Here is a 27,195-nt window from a genome sequence, read left to right on the forward strand (position 1 = left end):
TTTCTACTTACTTCTAACCCATTTTGCTCATGATATAATTTCTTTGCCAAGGAAGAATTATTCTTCCCTAGGAGATAACAAAGGGGAAAACTCCAAGAGGCACTGAGATTATATTCTGGGAATTCTCAAATGGGATTCCTGGGAATTCTGGAAACTATAATTGTGTGGCATTTCCAGATTAGTATCTATCTTCCTTGGTTACTGAAATCATAGCATGAACAAATTAGGTTATATAAGATTCCAGTGTGCTTATGTTTGCTTGTGTGTGATAAGATTTACTATTATTGCCTAAAGAAGGTATTAAGCTTCTGATTAGGAAGAAGAAATGAGCCTGCATGATGCTTTCTTTGCATATTACTAACAGTGAACACATTCTACTCAAAAGTTCCTTCCCATCCCTGTTGTTTGAGAACTTCATCAAGCTGAGCAACTACTCACCATCACAGCTGATTCTATCTGGGCTTAACTGAAAGCCTTGATTGCACTGGCATAAGAAAGAACCAACTATATTGTAGCACAGTTGGGCACAGGGGTTTCCGGTCTCACACTCATTTATGTCTGAGAAGAAAGCAAAACAAATGTGGCATTTTGATCTTTTCTTGAACGATTTTGGAACATATTACTCATATTCTTTGTATACTATACATGCTTGTTCACTTTAAATCATTTTATATGGACAGGGAGTGAAACTCCAGCCTCCTAAGTATGGACTATTCGACCTCCTTAGATTTGCTTCCTTCCTCAAATTAAAATAACTGTGTATTTTATGCATACACATAGTGGCTTATATAATTAGAAGTAAAATTAATCCAGGTGCTTTATGGATCTGAATAGCTTCTAGCATAGCATTGGAGGTGGGGATTTCCCTGCAGTTTGTTAATTTCATTCAGCAGTAAACTACTTGGAACAGAAAATAACCAAGGCTGATGAGTGTACCTCAGTGGTTTTAACCACATCCCAATTTTCTTTTGGTTCTTGGAGATGAAGCATCAAATGCAATACCTAAAGCAATGATGGAGGAACACAAAACCTAAGCCTCACTGAGAATGGGTACAAGCCAGTGGTGGGATTCAAATAATTTAACAACTGGTTCTCTGCCCTAATGATTTCTTCCAACAACCAGTTCAGCAAACTGTTCAGAAAGTTAACAACCGGTTCTCCCGAAGTGGTGCGAACTGGCTGGATCCCACCACTGGTACAAGCCCACATTCAGCTCTACCCTGTGGTTGGAGGAGAGACAAAAGCTTTTCATTTTCCTCCTTATTGTGGTGGTAGGCTGTTGACCAACAGTTTGTTATGATTTTGAGCTCCTTTCTTAGGAAAAGCGAGCAAACATTTTCTCTCTCTTTCTGCCTAGGCCATCACCAATTTGCCCAGTACTTGGCTGAAAGAATCAGTTAGATTTGTTCTATCATAACTCTTCTCAAGCAGGGTGTATATGAAGACTGACATTCTCACTAAGTAGACCACAACAGGAAATGAACACACAGGAGACTAAAACTACTTTTATTAAGATTGGATAGCAGATTGAATAACAGAACCTTACAAAGTTCTTTACCTCATCGTCCTTCTTATACACCACTGAATTAAGAAGCATGTTTCTGAGCTGCTTCCAAATGTTCTGTTGTTTGGACTTCAAAAATGTTTCAGCTTCTTTGCCTAGGTAATGATGCTTAATATTTTTGTCAGTTTTCTTCCTTACACTCTACAAAGGCTGAGATAACACCTGTGGCATTAGCTGGGACTCTTTTGGCCTCTAGGTTCTGATAAAATGGCTAAGAAACTATGTAGCATACTCTCTGCCATTCATGGCTATATCTGTGCTAATTTGGATCCTATAATGGACAGAAGGAAACATGATGGTGCTTGTAGCCTGATGAAAGCTGAGACTTGTCCCTCCCTTTAGGGGCTGGAAACAGCCAATTGGATAATTAAAACCGTTTACAACATTACCTTTGGGGAAAAGTTATTGAAAGATGGTGGGAACATAGTCTACAACAGGGGTCTCCAACCTTGGCAACTTTAGGCTTGGTGGACTTCAACTCCCAGAATTCTGGGAGTTGGAAGTCCTCCAGGCTTAAAGTTGCCAAGGTTGGAGACCCCTGGTCTACCACCACCATGGTAGAAGAGGATTAGCTAGATGTTTTTTTAGTTAGGATTCACCATGGAGTGGAAATAGCACTGGCTACCCTAAGAATCAATCTTGTTGGGATTTAGATGCAAATAGTATTCTTGTTCTATTCCTTCCTTCTGGATTTTCAGTGGCATTGATATTATTGACAATTGTATCATTTTTTCCACCTGCCAAAATTAAGTACTGGAGCAATGATTTTTCTTTCTTTAGTGGGTGCTTTTACTCAATGGTGATAAGCGGAGAAAATAGCAATAGCAATAGCAGTAGACTTATATACCGCTTCATAGGGCTTTCAGCCCTCTCTAAGCGGTTTACAGAGTCAGCATATTGCCCCCAACAACAATCTGGGTCCTCATTTTACCCACCTCGGAAGGATGGAAGGCTGAGTCAACCCTGAGCTGGTGAGATTTAAACAGCCGAACTGCAGAACTGCAGTCAGCTGAAGTAGCCTGCAGTGCTGCATTTAACCACAGCGCCACCTCGGCTCTCTCAAAAAGCACAGGGACATAGCTTCTCTCTTGTGTAATATACTGTAGCAGGATTTTGTCATCTTCCTGTTGTTTAATATCTACATGAAGCTACTGCAGGAGGTCATAAGTCAGATTAGTTATTGGTGTAGTGATTAAGGCAAAAGGCTAGAAACTAGGATGCCATGAATTCTAGTCTTGCCTTTAAGCACAAATCCCTGAGTGATTTTGGGCCAGTTAGTCTTTCAGCCTCAGATAGAAGACAATGATCAATCACTTCTGAAATATTGCCAAGAAAACTGCAGGAAACATGTCTAGGCAGCTACCAAGAGTCATCACTAAAAGCACAAAAGCACAAAACCCTCTACTTTGGCGATCTGTCCCAGTGTCAGGAGGTTGGTAGGAACTAAATGGGATGAAACGAAAAGTTGAACCCAAGCAAATTCCTAATTAGTTTTGGTGATATCTCTTGAGGAAAGAGGTATTATCACAAGGAAATAGGCGTGTGACTTGAGAGTCCTTCTGGGCTTGAAGTTACTGCCAGATAGGCAGTAGGTCTGGAAGGTGTTTGCTAAGCTCTGTCTGGGCACTAGTTATTCCCTTTTCCGAAGCATGAAGACCAATAGTAACTCAAGCCCTCATGGTCACAGGCTTAGATTACTGCAGTAAGATCTTGAAGACCACTATAAGCTACAATTGATTCAAATGGAAAAGCTTGCTTGATGGGAGATATTGATTACTCTGCATTGGTTGCCAGCAAGCTTTTAAGTGAAATTCAAAGTGCTGGTTTTCACCTATAAGGCCTTAGTAAATACCTCCAAGGTTGCCTTTTCCAACCAGAATCAACCTTTCCATGCAATCTTAATGGGAAAATGTCTCACATACTCACATTTTGATGAAGCTAGTTAACAATGCTTTTCACTCATTCATTATGGACCAACTTTCTTAAATAACAGGTAGCTTCAAGTGTGGTGCCCTCCAGAAAGTGGTTAAGGATGAGCTGTTCCAATGAGAGCCTAATGACATTTGTATGTAGCTACTGAAGTGCTGCTGAGTGTTGTTATACTAATATTAATGGAACATCATGTTCATAGTATGTAATAACATTAAGTAGGTAGATAATTAATCTGAATGTTATGGTGCATTTTAATTGCTTTAATTGCTAGGTTTTTTAATCTTCGTTATTTACAATGGCTATTTTATATATACCTACACAACCACAAACATGTTATTGCTTTTATTTTAAATTGCATTTTCATGTTATTTGTTATGCTATGGATTTGTGCATACAACCCCAATTAATAAGTGACACATCAATCCTTGGTATTCATTTATGGTGGCTTCTTAGTTTTCTACAGTTAAGTTTTTGTATCCTTATATCTATTTATTTGCTTCAGGCCATCTTGCCACGTTTATGGCAAAAACATAACCAAAACCAAATTAGGTAGCCATTTGCCTGAAATGATATAATGCTTGAGCAGGGGGTTGGACTAGAAGACCTCCAAGGTCCCTTCCAATTCTATTATTCTATTCTACTTATATATTGACCTAAGAAGTGCAAATACTATAGTTTCTTCAAAAAAAAATGTTTCAAAATGAGAATTTGTTAGGATACAGCGTCTAAATATTTTCATGAAAAATAAAATGGAAGTCATCTGCTAAATGGAAACCTCAGGTGTATGGGGTATCATCTTCCACAATTTCACCCAAATTTCTCTATAGATATGGCATAACCTCAAAATGGGAACTCAAAAATTCATATAATTCTATCTGTTTCCTGAGATTTACTAAGATTATTATGAACTCTGAGGGTTAGAAATTGGTCATGATCACTTTTTTTAACTTAAGCTGAGATTTGGTTTTTGTAATTAATTGTCATCTCAATAAAGTCAAATAAAATGTTAATCAAACTAATTAAATTAAAATTGCTATTTTAAGATTGGGGACCAAGCTGTAATGTAGTTTTAAGTGTTTTAAGACATTTGGATTTTAGCCTAAATGTATTATTGGATAGTGAAGAAGAATATAATAAAAATTAAGCTCCTGCTATCTGGTCTTTTTGCCAAATAACCATATAATTTCAAACCATAAGAATGCAGTAATATTTTTTTTCATAATTGATGTATATTCATTAGATTTGCATGATCCCTGATCTATACTGTATATTTTAAACTTACATACATACCAATATGTACATTTTAGAAATCAAGCCCACTTTTTCACTAACGTGGACAATTTCTGTGTACAATTTTTTTGTAAGTTCCCCAAGCTTGGTATATATAATAAAGTTAAAGTCCATATAAAGGTTATAAACAATTTCATAAGAGAACTAAGAAAATGAAATCCATGTAATTCTTCTTCAGGTCTGTTTCATGCTTCTTAATAATAGGTAGATAGTAAGGAAGAGCTGCAAGACACAGTATTTTATAGTTGAGGAAAGACTATATACTGTTTTTGGTATTTCACTGCTATTTATTGGAGAACATAAAACATCATTAAATAAAGTTTTTTTCAGGATTAAACGTAACTTTTAACAAAGCAGGTATATATTTCATTAGTAGTATAAAATTCTTCCTGAGATGATGAACCAGCAACAGTCAGGCATAAGAATTAATAGTGATAACATGTTATAAGGAAACAATATAACTAACTTTACACTTTATTAAGTGTTAAGTTACTGAAATTATTTCTATTTATTTTGAGGGAAGGGGAGTAACCTTTTTATATATCTTTCCTTTGCACTTCTTTTTTTTATTGTACTTTTATTTATTTTTACACACGTGAGTGCACAGCTCCATTGATGTGAGCAGCAGGTGTGTACGCCCTCTGCTCAAGTGAATGGAGATCGCTTATGCAGCCTGGTTTCAAACAGGCCATGGCCCAGTATTGGTTGCAGCCCAGGGATTGGGGACCCCTGCTCTACGATACAAAAACTTAATTATATATTTTACCAGCCTATAGTTGCCTGCACAGATTGCCACTGGTTTTGCAGATAATGGGTAACCCTCCTTCCATCATATCCTGTTAAGTGAGATTCCAGGAATGGACATGTAACATTTTGCACACAATAGTGTGGTTCTATCACAGGTTGATTAAGTCTGTTCAAAAAATCACCACTAATCATAGACCAGTCATTCAACAAAACCAAATTATTAATTCAGTCACATCAAATTTCTAGCACTGAGCTCTTAATCTTAACATTTAATGAATCAAAACTTGCCCTTTTATTCTCATTCAACTTTCATTAAAGATGCAACATTCAATCAATTGCAAGACTTGAAAGTAACTTCTACTTAAATGAACAAAAGATCCCCCACCCAATCTATAAGTTTTAACATTACTGCTTATAAATATTTAGATGACCAATATATTTCTATGAAAGTCTCAAGCAATTCCCTATGATTTCAATTCCAATAATTGCATTTTTAACAGGTTCGGACTTGAAATCCAAGCATCTGAATGGAACTGGGATGGAAACAAATATTTTCTAAAAGAACATATCTATTCAGACATAAAGAAAGCAGACTCCTTTCTACAGAAATGTTGTTTTATTCATATGCAAACTGTATTACATCCATGTTATATGTGATTATATCCATTTTTTAAATTCCATTCAATCACAGCCCAACTCTTGAAGACTGCCTGGACAGTTCCTACAATTTTCTGGCAAGATTTTTCAGTAGTAGTTTGTTATTGCTTTCTTCCAGTGGTTCAAAGAAAGTGACTGGCCCAAGGTCACTCAGCTGGCTTTGTGCTTAAGGCACGGAGTAGAACTCAGATTCTCGGTTTCTGGCCTGATACCTTAACCATGACATCAAACTGGCTCTATATATCCATTATATCAAATCCAAAATATTCCCAGTGCAGTATGACACCCCCCAACAGACTTTCAACATTTCAAATGTACCCACTGTCCACCCACCAATATTGGAGATCCTGGGTTAGCTTTTTCAGAAATAATTCTATGAACTCTGGAAAATAACTATTACAACATATTTTGGGTGAAGATATGGGGGGAGGGGGAGATTTTAGCATTACTTCTATAATTACTCTTCAATTAGTTCCCTAAATGTTCATAACAAACTCTATTAAATATCCTTAATGGAAAGCTATTTGAAACTGAAATAAGAAATGCATCACACACACACACAAAGGTCGGATCAGAGCACTACTTTAAGACATATATACATTACAGTCCACACTAATCTAAATCACTATTAAATCTAAATCACTGTTATTGATATAGAGCACCTTTTCATTTTTTTATTATTATTCTATAAAAGAACAAAAATGACCTCAATACAGGAAGTATTTTGAATTTTTGATGATTGCATTTCTTGAAGTGACTGGCCATTTTATATATATATACCATTTAAATAGATATCTTCATTGGAGTCCCTGCATCTTGCATCTATAACTAGCAAATATGACAGTAAAAAAAAGTAAACATGACAATTTCTACAGAATGTCCTGAAGTGTGCTTCCGCACAGGTGCGGTTGTCAGGAGTTAACTGAAAGCCGCATTGCAATGGCAATGGTAGGAGCCAGCACTGTTCACACACCGATGGTTGGCAAAAGGAAGGAACGTGCATTCATCAAATGTCTATGTTGCCATTAGAACAGAAGTATTTTAAACATAATTCCAAAATGGAGTTACAAAAACAAGAACTGCACATATGATCTTAATATCATAGGAAGTGTATACATGGAGCTGATCAGCAGCAATATCTGCAAACACCCCCTTTGCTGCCCCTCACTTTCCTTTTTTATTTTCTTTTATGTATTTTTCATTAAAACCAAATGTAATAAATTTGTTTTAAAACAAAATTTATAAAAAGTTAATAGAAAAGTAGCATATTGCAAAGAAAAATCTCAATGTGCAACACCATCTTTCATTCAACATTCTAATGGAGGCTAATTTCCAATACAGATAGTCTCAACTTACAATAGACTTACAACTAGAACAGAAGAGCTGACTCTTCCGACTGCCAGCAGTCCAATTCCACCGGCTCAAGGCTGACTTTGCCTTCCATCTTTCCGAGGGTCCGTAAATGAGAACCCAGATTGTTGGGGGCAATATGCTGACTCTGTAACCACTAGAGAGGGCTGCAAAACACTGTGAAGTGATAAGTACCATGCTATTGCTATTTAGTGACTGTTCAAAGTTACATGGCACTGAAAAAAAGTGACTTATGACTATTTGTCACCCTTAGACCATGTAGCATATTCATTGTCCTGTGATCCAAATGCAGATGCTTGGCAACTGACTCATATTTGGTTTGGTTTGGTTTAGTGAATTTATATGCCCGCCCTTTTTCCCAAGGACTCAGGGTGCGTACAACATTAAAAAAACACATATTACAAAAGTTAAAAAGAATTAAATAGAATATCCCAAACAAATCAAGTCAGATAACAATAACATTTTTAAAAAAATTCGATTAAAATTAACAATGATCAATAATTTAGTTATGACGTTTGCAGTGTCCTGGGGTCATGTGATCACCTCTTGCGAACCTTCTGACAAGCAAAGTCAATGGGGAAGCCAGAATTACTTCACCGTATTACTAACGTAACAACTGCAGGGATTCATTTAACAATTGTACCAAGGAAGGTTGTAAAATGTGGGAAATGTCACATTTAGCAACAGAAATGTTGGGCTCAAGCGTGGTAGTAAGTTGAGGACTATCTGTACTCCTTTTTTTAAAAAAAGCCAAAGACTGATATGGAACAGCAGAGCGGTAGTGCTGGTCAGAGAGGGTAACAAGAAATTTCCCACTAGGAGGCCTTCCTATAGCAGCCCTTTAGAGCTAGGTCTGGGATCATTCTGTAAATCTCAGTCAAAAGTCACTGCTTGAGCTCTGCCTGGTTTTCTTCAAATTCAGACACTGAATGGAAAAATTTTAAAGGATTTAAAACCCCAAAATTAAAATTATCCTCAAACATCAAGCAGGTCAGAGAGATGCTGGGCAAAATATCTGACACATGTGCTTCATAGTGCATGAGACAGCAAATAAAGCACCTATTTTTGAATTGGTAACGCCTGGGTCTGTCATTTGCAAAGCCCGTGTGCTGGTTTAGCAGCTACCCTCTTATGCGCAGGCATAAACATGTAGAGTCCACGTGACTGCTTTAACTATTTGAAAATAGGTGCTTTTACATGCTTCTACATGTTGAACTTATTTTTTTGAAATGTTTCAATGCAGTCCTCTTAAAAGCTTTCCATCTTAAACCTTGTAGTAGTTTTCACAGCTACCTATCCTTCATGTGTGTTAACTACAACTTTCATCATCCTCATGAATGCAACTACTCTGCTGGCTGTAGAGGTTGAGTAACAGCAAACCTGTTATTTCCCACACATGTGTCCATTTATTTATTTATTTAATTGCAAAAACCTACATATGGCCACATATACTATATATACTAAAACTCCCATGTCTGTAATTTTTCACTTTGTTAACAAATGGTCCTCAAATGGGATAACTTGCAGAATATTGGGACCTATTACTCCCAAGGAAATTGCTGTGCTTCAGTGTTGCTGGGCTGCTTCAGCCCGGCCACAAACTCCACAAAATATATTTCGCAGTGTGGTACTTACCAAAGCACTGGTCTCCTCGTTTTTGATACCCAGTTCGGCATTGGCAGGTGAATGATCCCCTTAAGTTGACACAGACCTGATCTGACCTACAGGTGTGGCCACTGGTGGTACATTCATCAATATCTTTTAAAAAAGAAAGAAAGAAAATGAAATGTTATGAACTTTGGAAAGGTCATTATAACTTTTGTATTTTTCTTCAAACTATAAAGGTGTTACTACCAAGGTCTGATTCCAACATTAGTCAAAGAAAGTCATAATTGACATCCTGAATAAATCATTCCTCACTCTATTTCTGTGTTCATGGCAATGCCAGTTCTTTTGTAGTCTTTCTCAATATCATTTTTTTTCATCATTTTTCATAAAATAATGATGTAGGCAGAGATTTCTACAAAGATTTCTTGGGGTAATAACTTGCCAACTTACCTGCCAATTATAAGTAGCTAAGAGGGACCACATAAAACAATATGGTGTATATAAAATCTACTTGAAATAACAACTAACTGTCTCAATGAAACAGTCCAAGCAATTTTATTCAGATCATACTAATCAAGGAAAGTAGGATTCTGGATCTCATTTGATAGATATGGCTGCATTCTCTGTAGTCATACCTGAACACAGAAACACAATATTGGTTATGTTTATAGTCCAATGTGTTCAGTTTTGAGGGAAAGGAGGTATAGTAGCATACTTGTTTTTATTCTTCTCCAAGGCAGATGGATGTTTGAAGATTGTTATGTAAAAGGACATATAACTATTCCCTGAAAGTGCAGGCATATGTTTGTTGGACTGCATTTTGTAGGTTCATCCTCCCTTTGGAGTAGTATCACTTTAATGGATTAAAATGTTTTCCTCCTCTTTTCCTCTTATAGCAGACTGTATCTCTGTAGTGAGCTGTAGTTGAGATCCCAGTTTTATGCCTCCTATAATCTAATACAGTACTATGACATGACTTCCTTCTGACATTCAAAACCAACTGAAAGTTTCTAAGCTGAATAAACAAATTCCTTAAAACTAGTTTACAAATCCCAGTTGAACTCTTTGTATTTGTTCAGGAACTGGGGACCAGTGGCAGATTCCGGGTGGAGCCATGGAAAAGAAAAAATGGATTCTTTCTCATGCAAAATGAAAACAATGTTGACCACAAGACTCAAATCACAAATTGAACTGTTTTGACCTTATTCTTTAAACTTGCTCCTCCCTCCAGTTCTCACTTCAAATACCCACATATTTTCCAACATGCTTCCTTTCTAACTGACAGCTTGATATAAATTTTCTTCCGACCTGCCTTGGTCTTTGAACTGATAGCTGTTATCAGTTCTTAAAAGCTGGTGTACTGCTTAAAAAAAAATACAAAGATGACAGACGGGGGAATGCAGAATTTTTATTAACTTGCAAAATGCCTCATATCTCAGGTGGGTTGAGTGTAAGATAAACAGGGGAGAGAATGTATCTTGCAAGCAAGCACTATTGAGTTAGTATGTTTGCATGTATGAATAGGGCTGGGGGAGATAAAGGCTTGCATTTTGAAAAAACCCTGCGTAGTACATATTAGTGTATCTGTACATGCATGTACAGGTAATCCTTAACTTATGACTATTTGTTCAGCAACTATTCAAATTTATGGCAGTGTAAATGAAGGGACTTATAGTTGGAGTCCAAAGTTACAGTTGTTGCAGTGCCCCATTGTCACATGATCAAAATTGAGGCACTTGGCAGCCGACCTACACTTAGAATTGCAAAGACACTTCGACTTCTCCCATCCATCTTTCTCCACCATCTATGCTCCTTTGATCCCTGGCACTCCATGACTCCTGTGCCCTACCTGATTTTTGCTGTATTTTTTCTCCCAGTGCTGAAGACTGTTCATATGTCTGGCCTGTCCCTTCATGAGGCAGTTGTGGCCATATAAGCCTTTTTTCCTGTGAGTCACAAACAATGGTTCCAGTGGTGGGATTCAAATGTTTTTACCACTGGTTCTGTGGTTTTGCGGGCTTGGCATGGCTTGGTGGGCATGGCTTGGTGGATGTGACAGGGGAAGGATGCTGCAAAATCTCCTTATCTCCCCACTCCAGGGGAAGGTTACTGCAAAATCCCCATTTCCCCTGATCAGTTGGGACTCGGGAGGCAGAGAATAGATGGGGATGGGCCAGTCAGAGGTGGTATTTACCGGTTCTCCGAACTATTCAAAATTTCTGCTACCGGTTCTCTAGAACTAGTCAGAACCTGCTGAATGCCACCACTGAGTGGTTCCCTCACTGGCCATTAGCTGCCTTGTGAAGGGTCAGGTCAGATATGCCTGGTCAGCAGGGTGAGCAAGAAGATGGCAAAGGTCAGTGGGAGCAACAAAGCACATGGTGGTAGGAACCTCGGAGTGCAAGGTTGTGAAGGTGACTGGTTGGGAACTAGGTTGGAGTGGCGGCAGCTTTGTGTGGCAATTGCAGTTTTGCACTGCACTGCTGGGCTGGGCTAAGCTGGATTTTGTATTACAAAGGAATTTGTGTTGTGCTGTGCCTCAAATGTTTCCTTGCAGTCCCAGAGCTGCAGTGCATCAAGAAACCCCTTTGTGCTGCATAGGGCTTGGCTTTGCACTGCAAAGGGATTTGCACTGCACTGTGACTCAGCGGTTTCATGCAGTTCCAAAGCCAACTTTTTGTACTGTGCTGCTGGGCTTGGATAAGACAGTTGAGGCTTCATGGAGTGGCTGTGCTTCCTGCAGTTTTTCTGGCATATTCTTGGAAATGGTATGCTATTGCCTTCCTCTTAGGACACAGAGCAAGTGACTGTCTCAAGGGCACCAAACTGACTTCATGTCTAAAGGGGAACTAGAACTCACCACCTCCTGGTTTCTAGCCTGGTGCTTTAACCACTACACCAAATTGTCTCTTATTCTTTAGCTTAACCTATTTCCTGCCATTATGCTTGTTTTCAAGCAACATGCATGTTTTTTTACGTAGGGGAACATTAATAACAACACAGTAGTGATTTCTCATTTGCAGCCAACACTAATTTTTTTAATAATTCCCAGAAATCGAGTACCTTGTTCCACTGCATGTAAAGATAACAGTATGTGTGTGTGCATGAGAGTAAAACAGATAAGAATCACCAGCAAGTTCACATGAGAAAAGGATAAAGGTTAGTGAAGAGTCTTCCTCTTTCTATCACCCTCCCCTTTCTCACACACAAACTTCTTTCTGCTTTCACACCACCCTGTCCTTCTGAATTATGTTTTTGCAAATATATTTTTAAAAAACCCTCACACAATGCATTTGTTCCTAAGCATTGCCCCCCACCCCCAACTTTGGCAGAAAGATCCAAATCCAAGATCCAAATACCGCAAAAGACAGAAGGAAGAAATAAATGGATGGAGAAACAACATTAGAAAGAGAAGATGATGCCTGCCAGCAGTTTATGGCAGGGCAAGGCTTGGCCCCTTCCTTCCTCCAATTCCTTTAAAATGATCTATTGAAAGCACTCATTCATAACTATGATTATTTCTATTTTCCATAAATCACATCTCCAAACAATTTCAAGGCAGATGACATTCATTGCAATGCATTGTCTTGTTGAAGCATTTGTGCTGTACTGTTCAGTCAAAACACTTTCAAAACTCTAAATTCAGAAAAAAAACAATCTGACTGTAAAAAAGGGAACACCATTCATAGTATTATGAATAATATTAACTCTCAGACAGAGGCCTAATAAGGTTGGCGTTTAAATAGCCTTCCTAAATGAGATAAAAGAAACTAACTAAAAGAGTTGTGTGTTTCCTAACTTGGATGGTTTCCAGGAAGGTAGATTTCATCTGAGAGCCAGTTTGGTGTAGTGGTTCAGGCACCAGACTAGATCCATGAGCCAAGAAGGCAATGGCAGACAACTTTCCAAATTTTGTCCAGGAGTCAACACTGACTTGAAAAAACACACACACATACATAAAGGGAGAAGGGTTATGAGGAACGAAGTGCCAAGGATCTGTTTCTGTGTGTTATAAGCAGTAAAGTGTAAAAGAAAAGACACTAAGAGGGAGCAAAAGAGTACCAGGAGCACTGTTAAGTGTTTTACAAGTTGCAGCAGTATAAGAGAAGCTGATTTCAGACCAGAAAAAGTCTTCTCTTTTTTGAATTCAGTGAATGACAGGATCTTAGCAAAACCCAGATTTTAGGAGTTGGGTACAAGTAAGCAAGCAAGGTCATCTCTCCTGTTGAAAATATGATTTAAAATTATGAGTTTTGGGTTTTGCTCATTTTCAATGAAATATCTGATAAAGTCACAAGGTTCTGTTTTATTTCACTTATGGATTAAAAAGTAATAAGGTATATTTATCTCTTGCTTAATCATCATTCAATAAAACCATTCATTTCATGTATTATGGGAGTCATTGAGGGAGGTCACATATTACAACCTTACAAGTCTTTCTTAAAGAAGATATTATGGCAATACTGCATAGAAAATCTCAAATGTTCAGAAAGAAAAGAGAAACAAATGATGTGGATGTTTTTTTTCTCCTGTCAGGCAAATGTGTTTTAATTCAGCAGGTTTTAATTCATAAAAACTAATTTAATTATTCAGTTTTATGGGAGGTATCTTTATGTATTAATGTGCATTTAATAGTAGTTTTAACAATGTTTTAATTTTCTATCTTATCAAGTAGGCTGTGGTCTACTTTATCAAATGCTTTACTGAAGTCTAAGTAAATTACAATCACAGCATTTCGCTGGTCCACTAATTTTGCCACTTTATCAAAGAATGAATAAGTTTTGTCTGGCATGATGTTTTTGACAAACACATGTTGGCTACTGGTTATGACTTTGTTTGCCTCTACGTGTTCTCAGATTCATTGCTTGATTATTTTCTAGACTCTTTCCAGGTATTGATGTCAGGCTTATAGATCTGCAGGTTGCTGGATCCATTTATTAATTGTCTTACTTTATTTTACTTTATTAATGTTAGCTACTTCAAGTGTAAAGATAAGATATAAATCAACATCCAATGTATCAAGAATTCTTTTAATATGATTGTAAGGCAAATACATGTTTATCCACTTGCTTATCTAAGAACTGACTTCTAATAATTTAATCAAGTGACGTAGCCAAGGTAAAATTGATTCTTTTTAATTGAAGAATCAAAAAAAAATCCTAGACTAGAATTTTAATGACAGCTAAGAAATATTTTTCCACACACGCGAAATATCTCATAAAAGAATTAACTGGGACTAAAGGTAAAAATGGTAAGAACCAGAATCAATGGTAAGTATACCAAAACCAGATATAAGAAAAAAATATCACTAAATCTGGAGAAACAAACAAATAAGATCTCTCCCCACATCAAATAAAAAGAAATGCATTGCTAATTTCTGTTTGACATTTTTCAGTACATATATATAGATTTGTTTGGTGATATTCTTTCCCCTTAATTGGTTGCTATGAAGAGAAGCTTCTCCCACACAAGGTGCTATTTCCTCTCTTGCATTTAAAAGACCCTAAAGATGAAAAATGGTGAGTGGTCAGCATATATTTCTCCAGTGGTTTAACCCTGTTTGCTGGATGCTATGGATTAATGAGAGAGATAAATAAAGTTGCTGAAACTCAGGATGGAGAGGAGGGAGTAAAAAATAATGGATGGCTTGAGCAAGGAAAATGGACAAGGAAGAATTCTTCCTAGTGGGAAAATGAACCATCTTTATGCAGAGCTGTAGCCATTTATACAGATCTAAAATAGAAAATATCAGATCTGCTATAATTTTCAGTATGTATTCTGGAACAGGATAAAAATAAATGGCCTCAATAATCAAACACACAATATCATGAGCTCAGACAAGCCCACCCCCCACCCACATCCCTAATTCTTCCCTGTCCCTATGCTGTTCTCTTAGTTCTTTTTCTCCCCCCCCTCTTGCATCTTTTATTTCATTTTTATCCTGCCCATCTCAGTGATACAGCAATTCTGCATCTTCTCTTCCTAACTTCTATTTTTCTCAGCACATGCCTCCTTTTAGTTCCTCTCTTTACAGCTCTACATATTCTAATTCTTTCCTTATATCTTTGCAAGATTCTTAATACCTTTATAAAACGTTAACAGCCCAGCTAGCTCAAGCCAGAGATATTTAACTGCTTAGCCCTCTGTAACTTTAGGGTCATTTAGTGTCATTATAGGTTTCACCACCCACTGCAAAAACCCCATAACACAGTGCAAGACAAATGTTTTATTGTAACAATGCAAGACTTGAGATGCATCCACCACACAAACTTTAACAACTTTTTTTAATATAATCATGAAGAACAGGTTTCCAAAGTACTTTTGAAATGGCTTGGTTATGTGCTAAGATTTATGAGATAGCCAAAAGGAATATAAAAGGTATGTGGGTATGAGGGGGAAGGGAGCCTATTGCCTTTCCCCCCTGCTGAATACAGATCAATTTGCATTTCATTGTCCTCATTCCCGTCAGGTTCATTAATTGCCAGTGATTTCTCTGCATTTGCCAAAAAATGTACCCAGTGCTTCTTTGAGAAGTTATTTATACTGTTTTGTCCCTTCTGATGCTGACTTTGGCAGCATGCTTGTTGTTCTGTGCTAAAATGCTGGGTGAACTGCTTTGAGGTCCTGAACGACCCTTTCTTGAAGCAAACTGTTCTTTTAAGGCATCCGCTGCAGCTTCCCCTCCTTGCCCGTGACCACTGGATTCCCTCTGAAACCTAAAAACAAACCTGACTGACTTGTGCCTCACAGATTTCATTGGAAGTGACACCAAGTCATGGGGCTTACGAGCTCTCTTTTTTCCTTGATCCTTCCGTTCTCCACTTGCATGCCTGGCTTGGTTCCTTCTGACTGTGACTCATTCTTCCCCAAACCCTTGACTCATTCAGCTCATTTGTTTTCTTATGTAACATTCTAATCTCCACACTTCACTTCCTACAACTAGATAATCACAGCCATGCTTGGCATTTCAGCGTGGTTCCCACCAGTCCTTTACACTTCTGTGCAAATTATTCCTTTAGAACAGCCCTTTGTAACAAGTCACAAGCTCTCTTGATGTCCTTTTACTACAATCTTTTGACAGTGTCCTAGCTATCCAAGCATGTGCTAGGAACTTGTTACTCTTGGTTGCTGGTTGCAGGGTTGGAAAAATCCAAGACCTTGTTGCCCAGAATCTAATGTTTTAACAATGGCATTCAAAGCATGCTTTATTGAATCACAGGTTACTAACATGAATCATGGTACAATCCATGCTCTAACAACATGATTTTTCATCTTGTTCCCGTGATTTCCCTTATTTCATCCCCATTCATGAGTGAGACTTGCTTAAATCATAATTAGCTACAACAGTATAAAGGAGTATTTCCACTATTCTAACACAGCTTCAAAGTCTTTTATTAAACTTAACGGGATCCAACTATTTAAAATTGTTGGGTACCTTTCTACACGATATTGTGAATTCTGGGAATTATAATCCCAACACATTTGCAGGAAAGCATATTGGGGGAGACTGTTACCATCATTTCAAAAGATAAAATATTGCAAATTATAAAGTGGGGCCTGCATTTAATAAAAGAAATGAATCTGATACATTGACCAAAAGTGTTCTAGTCACTTTTGACATTAGTCTAGTATTTTGACATTAGTTACCAAAGTAGTAATAGGATTTTAACAGATTGTACCAACTGTGGAGACCTTTCCCAAGTTACTTCTTTAAAAGTGTTCCTGTTCCATATCAAGCAAACATGAAACTAATGCAACACATAAACAGAAATAACCCACCCATGATGACCAATGAATTTTGGAGGATATTCAAAAATATAATTACAGATAAAAAGTGTTTTTCCTTTTTTGGCACACCATTTTTCAGAATTATTATGGAATTGTTCCATGTGTTCTCTTTCATTACCATTTTCTGCAGTTTTAAAAATGTTTTTGAAACAAAGAAACAAAATGACAGTAAAATAAAATAAAATAACTAAATTAACCCTGGTTCATCACCTCAACAATTGTAAAAAGAAATTAAGAGATAAGGGAAACATAAATCAAGTATCTAAGTATATGTTGGATAGGAAGCTGCTTTCTTTCTTGAAAAGGAATAGAAAATCTCATGTCTAGAATTTTTATTTATTTATTTTTATCCTATCTTTATTATTTTTACAAATAACTAAAGGCAGCAAATATTCAACACATTTTTCTTTTCCTATTTTCCCCACAATAATCCTGAGAGGTGGGTTGGGTTGAGAGAGAATGAGTAAAAGTCACAGTCTCCTGCTCTTTGCTCTTAACCATTAGACCAAACTGGCTCTCTAATTATCTGCACTTTTAAAATCTTAAATGCTGATTTTTGAAAATATTTCCAGATTGCAAACCATTTTGGTTTTGCTTATTTCACTTCTAGGAAATCTAGGAAGTAAAGCTTGCACAAATTGTGACTTATTTACGTTATAGATTTTGACCTATCACGTTCTTGACAATCAAACTGAAGGGTAGCAAGATTAAACATTTGCCAAGATCACAAGATCATTCTTTACTGCCAATTCAAGTTTTCACTAAGTATCCAAGAAAATCAAATGTCCCTCTTCAAGGCTAGAAGAATCACTAAAATGTTCTACCTGAAGGTCTTCAAGCATTGAAAACTGTTTCCTTTTATTCCAAGCAGAGAAAAACAGCAACAATGAAAGTCCCAGTGCCCTCCATGTAAATGACCAAACAAGCCTATAGTTTGGTTAGATAGGTCACAAACTGACATTTTCACATATATTTCTTTCCCAATATCCTTTGTAATCCAGGAAAACTCTCTGTGAACCATGTCCTCCATAAACTAGTCATGAAGTAGAAAGAAATGAAACTTTAACCTAACTTGAGTCTTACCCTTGAGAAATTGGGGAATTTTGAAAAAATGTTCACCTAGTTTTATTGTCTACAAATTTGAAGTTAAGTTTCAAAACGTCATTTGTGCCCGACTCTAATCAAAACTTTATGGAGAAGAGCTGGCAGTTATTCATAGTAGACTGCAATGATTCTTTTATTGTGCATTGGTAAGGAATCTTGTGAGTGGGTGTGATCCAAGTATTTTAATAGGGAGATCTATGGACCAAAGATACTCTACATTTCCAATAATAGACAAGTACTTCTCAATGAGTAAATGTACACTTTCCTATAAGCAATAATGGTGAGAATTTGATTCTTGCTGACTACATCTATATCTCTTTCTTGGCAATAGTATGGATGGCAATTTGCCATAAGAAGTGAATAAAAAGGAGAATGTTAAGGACATAGTTATTATGTATGCTAGTTACATAATATTATGTATAAACTATAGTGCTAATTTCCCATCTGCTAGGAGATTCCCCCCCCCCTTTATTGACATTAAAAATGTTATATTCTGTCTGTAGATGGTAACATCTTAGATGTTCACATGGATTTATTTGGTCCATGTATAGGTCAGGCCACAATCCTGAAAAATAGTTCACCCTAAAATGGGTGGATTCAGGAGAAAAAATAACTTTGATTTAAATGAATTGTGCCACATTTGTTTAATATTCCCATTTTATCATATTAAATAAATACATCTTGCAAGTGTCAGAGAACAGTATCCAAGGCTTTGGGAAGAGAAGGGTATGTTCTCCGGATTAGAGCCACAAAGTATTCTGAATTATTACATTTATCAATTAAGTAAAGGACATTCCAATTATTTTTATCCATTTAACATTGCTAGACTGGCCACATTTGAGCAAGAAAAAATTCAGGCAACCAATAGCTAGCAACAAAGAGGTGGATTTTTATTTATCTGTTAATCCAATGATCACTGCTATGTTTCTGCAATGGCAGAATGACAACTATACATTTAGCAAAGTCACTTTTCTTAAAATTGCTTTTTTTCTTGTTCCTCTGATACTGACAGACCACAACAGACTAGGAAATGAAAACTATGAATGCTAATATTATTTTTATTATATGGTTACAGTAACAGAATATCGTAAATCTGAATGGGTCTCTCCTCCAACCCTTTAACTTAAAGAGAACTAGGGAGGTCAAGCCTGAGACATTTTCTCAAAATTACATTTTCATCTGGGACTCAAGTTCTTTTTCATCCAACCATTGTCTTGGTTGCGGCTCTTCGTCTTGCTTCTCAAGATTATTATTGCCCATTACATGTACCATCTTTCCACTAAGTGCTAAGCCAGCAAAACCTTTCTAGATCAAGAACTGAAATGATGGACAATTTTGTCTCTGCTTGGCTACAGGCTGCATGTACAACATGGCTGAGGCCACTTACATTATATCTCCATCTGCAATGTGAACATATTTCAGAGTTATCTTTTGATTTCCTTTGTTTCTCCAGCTTTCCCTAAAGAATCCAGAGAATTGGTGTAGAGAATTTGCCCTCAGAAATCCTTGTTTTCTTATCCCATGAAATAAAATTCTTAGAATTCCCCGAGAAGAGGTAATAAAGCTGTGCTTGTTTAAACCTGTAGCATGAATGTGCCAAAAGTACTAATATTAAGAGCCATGACTCAGAGGCTGTCTGCATTAGTGACTGGTGATTCATGGGATAGAGAGGAAAGGGGAGAATTTACTATTGAGAGATGTAGCTGTAACACAGCTTCTTACTGTGTTAGCTGAGTAAACTGTTTTATATAGGAAGCTACCTTTCAGCCCTTACTCTGTCCCTCTAGCCCTGTGATAGTGAACCTATGATATGCATGCCACAGATGGCATGCAAACCCTCTCTACGGGCACCCAAGCTATCACCCCAACTCAGTTCCGCTGCACATGCACATGCATGCCTCCTGCCGGCCAACTGGTTTTCAGGTATTACTGTGCATGCGTGGGAGACAGGGCGTATGCAGGAGGCGCACATTTATGTGTGGGGGATGGGGCACACACGGGGAGTATTGCACGTGCATGCGTGGGGGTGGAGTGGAGTCACGCATGCATTGCATTATGGGTGTGGTGCATGCGCATGCTTTCGGCACTGTCATCATTGCTCCAGCCCATATTCCCAAATCTGGCAGCACTTTTCCAGGGGTCTAGGTCTTTCTTCTCATTGCCATCCAAAAGGTCCTTTTTACCTGGAGCTCTGGCCTAGGTGCTACCACACTGAACTGACAGTTTGTCCCCCCACTCAACTTAATTTTATCCTCAAGCCCCCAACTTTCCCTCTGAAGAAATCCCCGGGCCTTTTGAGGATTGTGGTTTACAGGCTGCAAATACAGTTCAAGTTCAAGCTGAGTTCAGTGACAGCTATCAAAAGAGGAACACTTATCTGAACCAGGATATTGTTTTCCATCTGCAATCATGCTATCTCTTGGCAGCAGGTTCCTTTCTCTACAACTCCCTGAGTAAATAAGTAGATTCCTGATGCTGTTCCAGCTTTAAAATATGCCTTTGAAGGGCTCAGCCAGGAACAAGCCAGGGTGATTTTCCCCCATCAACGATGTCCATGTGATCCTCTAGCACACTTCTAGCATAGAGGTAGGTATGTCCTTGGTTAGATAAGGAATGTAGTTGAGGTTTATTCATGTCACGAGCTGACAATCTGAACAGTGTGCAAAATAGGGAGCATTTCAGAACACATCAGGATATTTACTAAGTAGGTTTAGCATGAGATGTATTAAAGGAATTTAGAGCTAGCATGAACTTCCTACATTATGCCTCAATAATAGTCTTTTCCTGTGGTGAGATTTTCTTTATTTATTGTAACTAAGCCCATATTTATTGCAGGTTTATTTGTCTCCCAAAAGGACAATATTGATTTTTGGCAGTGGTGGTCTGATGAAATTCTGGGGTTCACAAAAAGGAGATAGTGGCCATTGCACTATATTAGCACATCAATTCTTAAAACAATTCTGTAAAATATGTATGCTTTACCAGTTTTCTGCTGTAAGTAGCCCAGGTCACAACTGAGAGATTACTTGCCTATAGTACTGATCTGTTTACTTGATTCATTCACCACAGTAATTTTTGATTCAGAGGTGGGTTCCGGCTTCCGTTACTGCCGGTTTGCTCAGGGATGTGCTTTGTGTTTGCTTGCTTTGCGCGCTTGATGCATGCTATGTGCGCATGCACAATAGTAAAAAAAATTGCTTCTGCACATGTGCAGAAGCAAAAAACAAGATGGCGGTGTCATAGAACCAGTTCGGGGGTGTGGCCAGTTGAGTTACTATCTATTCGGCTGAACTGGTTCAAACCGGTAGGAACCCACCTCTGGTTTGGTTTCTTCAGGGTTATTGGGGGGGGGGGCATTTTTGTTGGAAAAGCTTACATGAAAGTGAACAATAGTCATTATTTAAAGGATAAATATTTTGCATAAGCATAAAAAGTTGAAAAAGACATGATCAATTTATGGACTTTAACTCAAATGAATAAGATTAGAAGACTCTTAAGGCTGGCAAAGATTCCTTAATGGGAAATAACCTCATTTCTCAAAATCACCAATCGTGCTGGTTGGGATTATTAAATTAAAGTTCAAAGAACTTGGAAATTATTTATTATTTTTTCACCCATCTCTCTAAAGTAAGGCAACGATATTATATTCTGATTTGGTAAATATAGAGATAAATGTCAAAAAAAGTTTAACCCTTAAGGATTTTTTTTTTAAGTGACTTTGGTAGAAAGTAGTGAATGGTTGGGTTAGATCTTTTTTCTGTTTTCTATAATAAGTGAACTCCGGATAATCCAGTGAAAACAAATTGGCAGTAATTTAAACACGGGACAAGTAAATACTTCTTCAGACAACATGCAGTTAAATGTGTTTTTCTCCCAAAAGATGCAGAAATGACCACTGCTTTCACTTCGATGTTTACTTAGAAGACAATTCTACTAAATTAAATATTTACCACAAACACTTCAATGATATTTCTTGAAAGTAAAAACATGCATAGGATTTGATTGTAACCCTATGCTCATTTACCAAAAAGGTAGCTCCTTTGTATTTAACAAAACTGTCTTTCAGATAAAGATTTAAAGGGCTTTATTTCTGAAGAAAATAACATAGTATTGCAGCCTCACAAAAAGTGTCCGAAGATGGACCTACAGTGAGTATTTCAGTTAGAATACTTAAATAAATAAAATCAGCTCACAGTTGACTTTATGTCTGATACTACTACTCCTAATTGAAACCTACTAAGAAGCTTTGGTTCAAATAACACAAGAAACAAACATATACTTTAGATGTTAGTTCTGTAATTTTTAACTGGGTGCAATGGTAAGTAAACTGGTTGCCAACAAAAGCAAAGAGAAATTCACCATCATTGTGCAATGCAGCTCCAAAGTCTTATGAAAGGACAGCTTTGATCAGCAGAAAAATAGAACCACTGTAAGTCAATACTTGAAGAATCTTTCAGGAATTTTTTAAAAATAGGTTCATGCCATAATCAAAGAGTTGTGGTTCAATATTTTTGCAACAAAATAATTAATATAACTGCTTGTGGAACTGCTGCTGTTATGATTAAAATCTACACCGAAGTGAGCATAAGAGAAATAACTCAATAAGAGATGTCTATGCATACATTGCATACAAGGCAGAGGTGGTATTTAGCCAGTTCTGACAGGTTCTGGAGAACTTGTAGTGGAAATTTTGAGTAGTTTGGAGAACTGGGAAATAGGCTGGCCCCGCCCCCTGCTGCCTCCCAGCTGATGTTCTTTTGTTGCCCTGAACAGGAGAACGGAGTTGGAAAGAAGGTTAGTGGGGTATGGAGGGAGTGGGGATTTTGCAGTATCCTTCCCCTCCCAGGACCACAAAGCCACACCCACAAAGCCACACCACGCCCACAAAGCCAGGCCCACAGAACTGGAAGTAAAATTTTTTGAATCCCACCACTGATACAAGGTATTCCAGGTTGATTTCCTAATATCCGCATTTACCAAATCTTAAGTACTCATATAGGGGGAAGAAACTGTTTAACACTTGAAATTCATAAGCATCTGACTTGGACTGTCTGATTTAGTATACAAGAGATTCACGCTGTGGAAAATAACTTAATAATCATGCTGCATACATAGAGTCAGATGTAGGCATCTTTACTTAAAGAAGCCCCATTATTTTTCAGCATCTTCAATTTTCTCCAGCTTTAATTCATGTGAACTGATTGGGACCCGAAGATCACCAGCACTTCACCCTCTCCAATTATGTAGTGCCCAATGCATTTCACAAGAGATCTTTCAGCTGTATTTATTGCTTAATCCCAAAGATAAGACTAGGGCCACTTTTCTTTAATATGCTTCTATTATTCTTGAAAGAGGGTCAGTTTAGGATATGGTTAAGGCACCAACTAGAAATCAGGAGACTGGGTTCTAGTCTTACCTTAGACATGAAGTCAGCTGTGTGTTATACAATACAATAGCAGAGTTGGAAGGGACCTTGGAGGTCTTCTAGTCCAACCCCCTGGCTAGGCAGGAAACGCTATACCATTTCAGACATGGCTATCCAACATCTTATTAAAGACTTCCAGTGTTGGGGCATTCACAACATCTGGAGGCAATCTGTTCCACTGATTAATTGTTCTAACAGTCAGGAAATTTCTCCTGAGTTCTAAGTTGCTTCTCTCCTTGATTAGCTTCCACCCATTGCTTCTTTCTGGATTGACTCCCTCTCTTCTTTGTGGTAACCCCTGAGATTTGGAACACTGCTATCATGGCTCCCCTAGTCCTTCTTTCATTAAACTAGACATATCCAGTTCTGCAACCATTCTTCATGTTTAGTCTCCAGGCCCTAATCATCTTTGTTGCTCTTCTCTGCATGCTTTCTAGAGTCTCCACATCTTTTCTACATTGTGGCAACCAAAACTGAATGCAGTATTCCAAGTGTGGCCTCACCAAGGCATATAAAGTGGTATTAACACTTCACGTAATCTTGATTCTATCCCTCTATTTATGCAGCCTAGAACTGTGTTGGCTTTTTTGGCAGCTGCTGCACATTGCTGGCTCATATTTAAATGGTTGTCCACAAGGACTCCAAGATCCCTCTCACAGTTACTACTATGAGCAAAGTACCCCCTATACTGTACCTGTGCATTTCGTTTTTGTTGCCTAAATGTAGAACCTTACTCTTTCACCATTGAATTCATTTTATTAGATAGTGCCCAATGTTCAAGTTTGTCAAGATCCTTCTGTATCTTGAGCCTATCTTCTGGAGTGTTGGCTATCCTGCAGCTTGGTGTCATCTGCAAATTTGATGAATTCCCCATTTATTCCCTCATCCAAATCATCGATGAAGATGTTGAAGAGTACTGGGCTTAAAACAGAGCAACTTCCCTCCATGTAGATGCAGTTCCATTGAGGACACACGTTGAGTGCAGTTGGTCAGCCAGTTACGAATCCATGTGGTGGTGATGCTGTCTAACCCACATTCTTCTACTTTATCTAGTAGTAAGTTATGGTCTACCTTATCAAATGCCTTACTGAAGTCCAAGTAAACTATATCGACGGTATTCCTCTGGTCCACTAATTTTGTGTTCGCTCTCTCTTATTCCTATGAAGAAGAGGCAAGGGCAAACCATTTCTGAAAATCTTGTCAAAAAGACTGCAGAGAGTGAGAAGGGATTAACACTGACTCAAAAGAGTGTGTGTGTGTGGCCAAAAGTACACCCTTCTTTATTTTAGTATCCCAGTTATGGAACTTTCTTTCAAGTGGTCTCTACATTAGCTTCTTCCAGAAAACAACTGGACACATATAGGACATACCTCACAGCCACCACTGATTTGCTTTTAGGTTTAGCTATTGCTTTCCTTGGTATTTTTAATGAACTGTTTTTAATCCTTTTATAATTGTTGTTAAACATTGTTTGCTTTATTGTGTCTTATTTTAAAATTCAATGATTTAAAACAGATCTTTTAGATTTCAAATGTCAGCAGATTGTATGAGCTTCATCACAAAAATTCACACACCATGTTGCTGGATTGCAGCATTCAGGCAATTCTTTAGTTTTATTTATTTATATTTAAAAGATTGATATAGTTGTCCATTTTGTAATAACAATTGGGCTGAGCACAAAACAGTGAAACATCAGGAATCCTTAGATCAAAACAAAGCAAGCATATTATGTAAAGTAAATTAAGTATGATTTGTTACCATATCACTTTTTCATATTTCATGTATCCCAAAAAGTGCCCTTCTTACAGAAAGATGGGCAGGCTTGGGGAATCAATAAGCTGTGCCAAAGTACAAAGACAAAGAAACAAAAAAACCCACAACCCAAATACAGTACGTGGGGCAGTTCAACATAGCCTGATCATAGTAGTGAAAAGCCAAATGGAATATTATGGATGACTACATCTTAATGTCATTTTAGCACTGCTCAATTCACTACTTCATTAGATCTTTTGTTATGAGAAGAAAAGCCTTCCATTTGCTCAAAGATATTCTATTATTGGATCACTGTAATTTATAAAAATAAGAGACTAGCTCAATTTGCTTTCCATCTTTTTTCAGTTTCACTATTATGGCACACTATTATCTAATTATACATAAAAAAAAATGAAAATAGCCCCCCTAGACTTACAATAAGAGAATATTTTACTATAGTTTGAGAGCAACAACATGACACAAATGAAACACAAAATGTTAATTAATATAGAAGCAATTTCATAATTACCACGTGTAGATCAAGCTGCCCAATCACTCTATAATTTGTAAATCCCTTTTGTATTTTTAGTTCACACAAGCCTTCACTGTATAAGGTAAAATGTAACTCTTCACGGTGTAGAAAATACATTTTTCTCAAATATGTACACATTTTTTGTGTTTATCCATTCTAATTATTAGAATATATACATCAGTTGCAAATGAGTTTTTGGAAGGATTTTAACATTTGAATTTCGAGAGATATTGTCTGCAGCTGGAAATCAAAAAAGATTTCCAACCATTGACTAAAAACAAAATTTTATGAATTGGTTCATATTTATTCTCATTTCTTGTACAATGATTACAGTGTTTTCTATGTTACTAGCATTTTCCATCGAAGTGTGATTTTTGTAATTGAAAAAAATCATATGTTTGTAGCGGTAATTTTGTTATACGAACAATTAGTGGAGCTTTCAAGGACTTGTGTAACTTCAACATTTTCTACTATTTTGCTTCTTGTATGTGAATTGATTATTAACAACTGTTAGCCTGTTATTTATCTTGTCCATGCATTTCATGTTCTTAACATTAAGAGTTATTAACAAAAGTTAAGAGCTCATCATGCTCTTAACTTTCAGGAAAAACAGCTTTGATTTTGATTAATCTTTCTATACACCAAATATACTTCAATGCAGTGGTGGGATTCCAAATTTTTTACAACTGGTTCTGTGGGCATGGCTTGGTAGGCGTGGCAGGGGAAGGATACTGTAAAAACTCCATTCCCTCCCTATCAGCTAGGACTCAGGAAGCAGAGAATAGACGGGGGCAGGGGCAGTCATGATATTTACTGGTTCTCTGAACTACTCAAAATTTCTGCTACCGGTTCTCCAGAACTGGTCAGAACCTGCTGAATACCACCTTTGCTTTCAATGCATTTTATCACCTATTCATTCCTCTTCTTGACTGTTTCTTCTTTTTTACCACATGGATTTAAGTACTCTGATTTTTCTTGACCTATCCAATTCTCACTTATCTAAAAGACACACACACTTTTTTGCTTCTTTCAACATATATTCACTAATATTACTTTTCTACTAACATTTATTTCTACCATAAATTTCCCTATTTTTATCAACAATATAAAGGTATCCCCAAATTCATTTAATAGCCCTGGTAGCACAGGTGAGCTCATTATGAGTGTTTATGAGTGTTCTTGGCTACTATTTTATGTATTTTTGTTGTTTTAATTCTTTTTCTTTGTTTTAATTGTGAACTCTGCAGAGTTATGTATATGAAATGGGTCACCTATAGATTTACTAAATAAATAAATATGCCAATTTCCTGAGAGCAGTTCACTTCATCTCCCATAAGAGCTGAGGTGGCACAGTGGTTAGAGTGCAATATTGCAGGCTACTTTAGCTGACTGCTAGATTCAATTCGGCAGTTCAAATCTCACCAG

General features: G+C 37.3%; 1 protein-coding gene across 1 annotated transcript in view; it reads right to left on the minus strand.

The window, feature by feature from the left end:
• The window catches only part of EFEMP1 (EGF containing fibulin extracellular matrix protein 1), a 52,880-nt gene that overhangs the window by 4,933 nt on the left and 20,752 nt on the right, over positions 1-27,195 (minus strand). Inside the window, 4 exon segments of the mRNA XM_032216204.1 lie at positions 439-561; positions 7,088-7,123; positions 7,126-7,200; positions 9,194-9,319. Of these exon segments, the coding sequence (XP_032072095.1) occupies positions 439-561; positions 7,088-7,123; positions 7,126-7,200; positions 9,194-9,319 (360 nt within the window).

The sequence above is a fragment of the Thamnophis elegans genome, chromosome 4, assembly GCF_009769535.1.
Source record: "Thamnophis elegans isolate rThaEle1 chromosome 4, rThaEle1.pri, whole genome shotgun sequence".
In the NCBI taxonomy this organism is placed as follows: domain Eukaryota; kingdom Metazoa; phylum Chordata; class Lepidosauria; order Squamata; family Colubridae; genus Thamnophis; species Thamnophis elegans.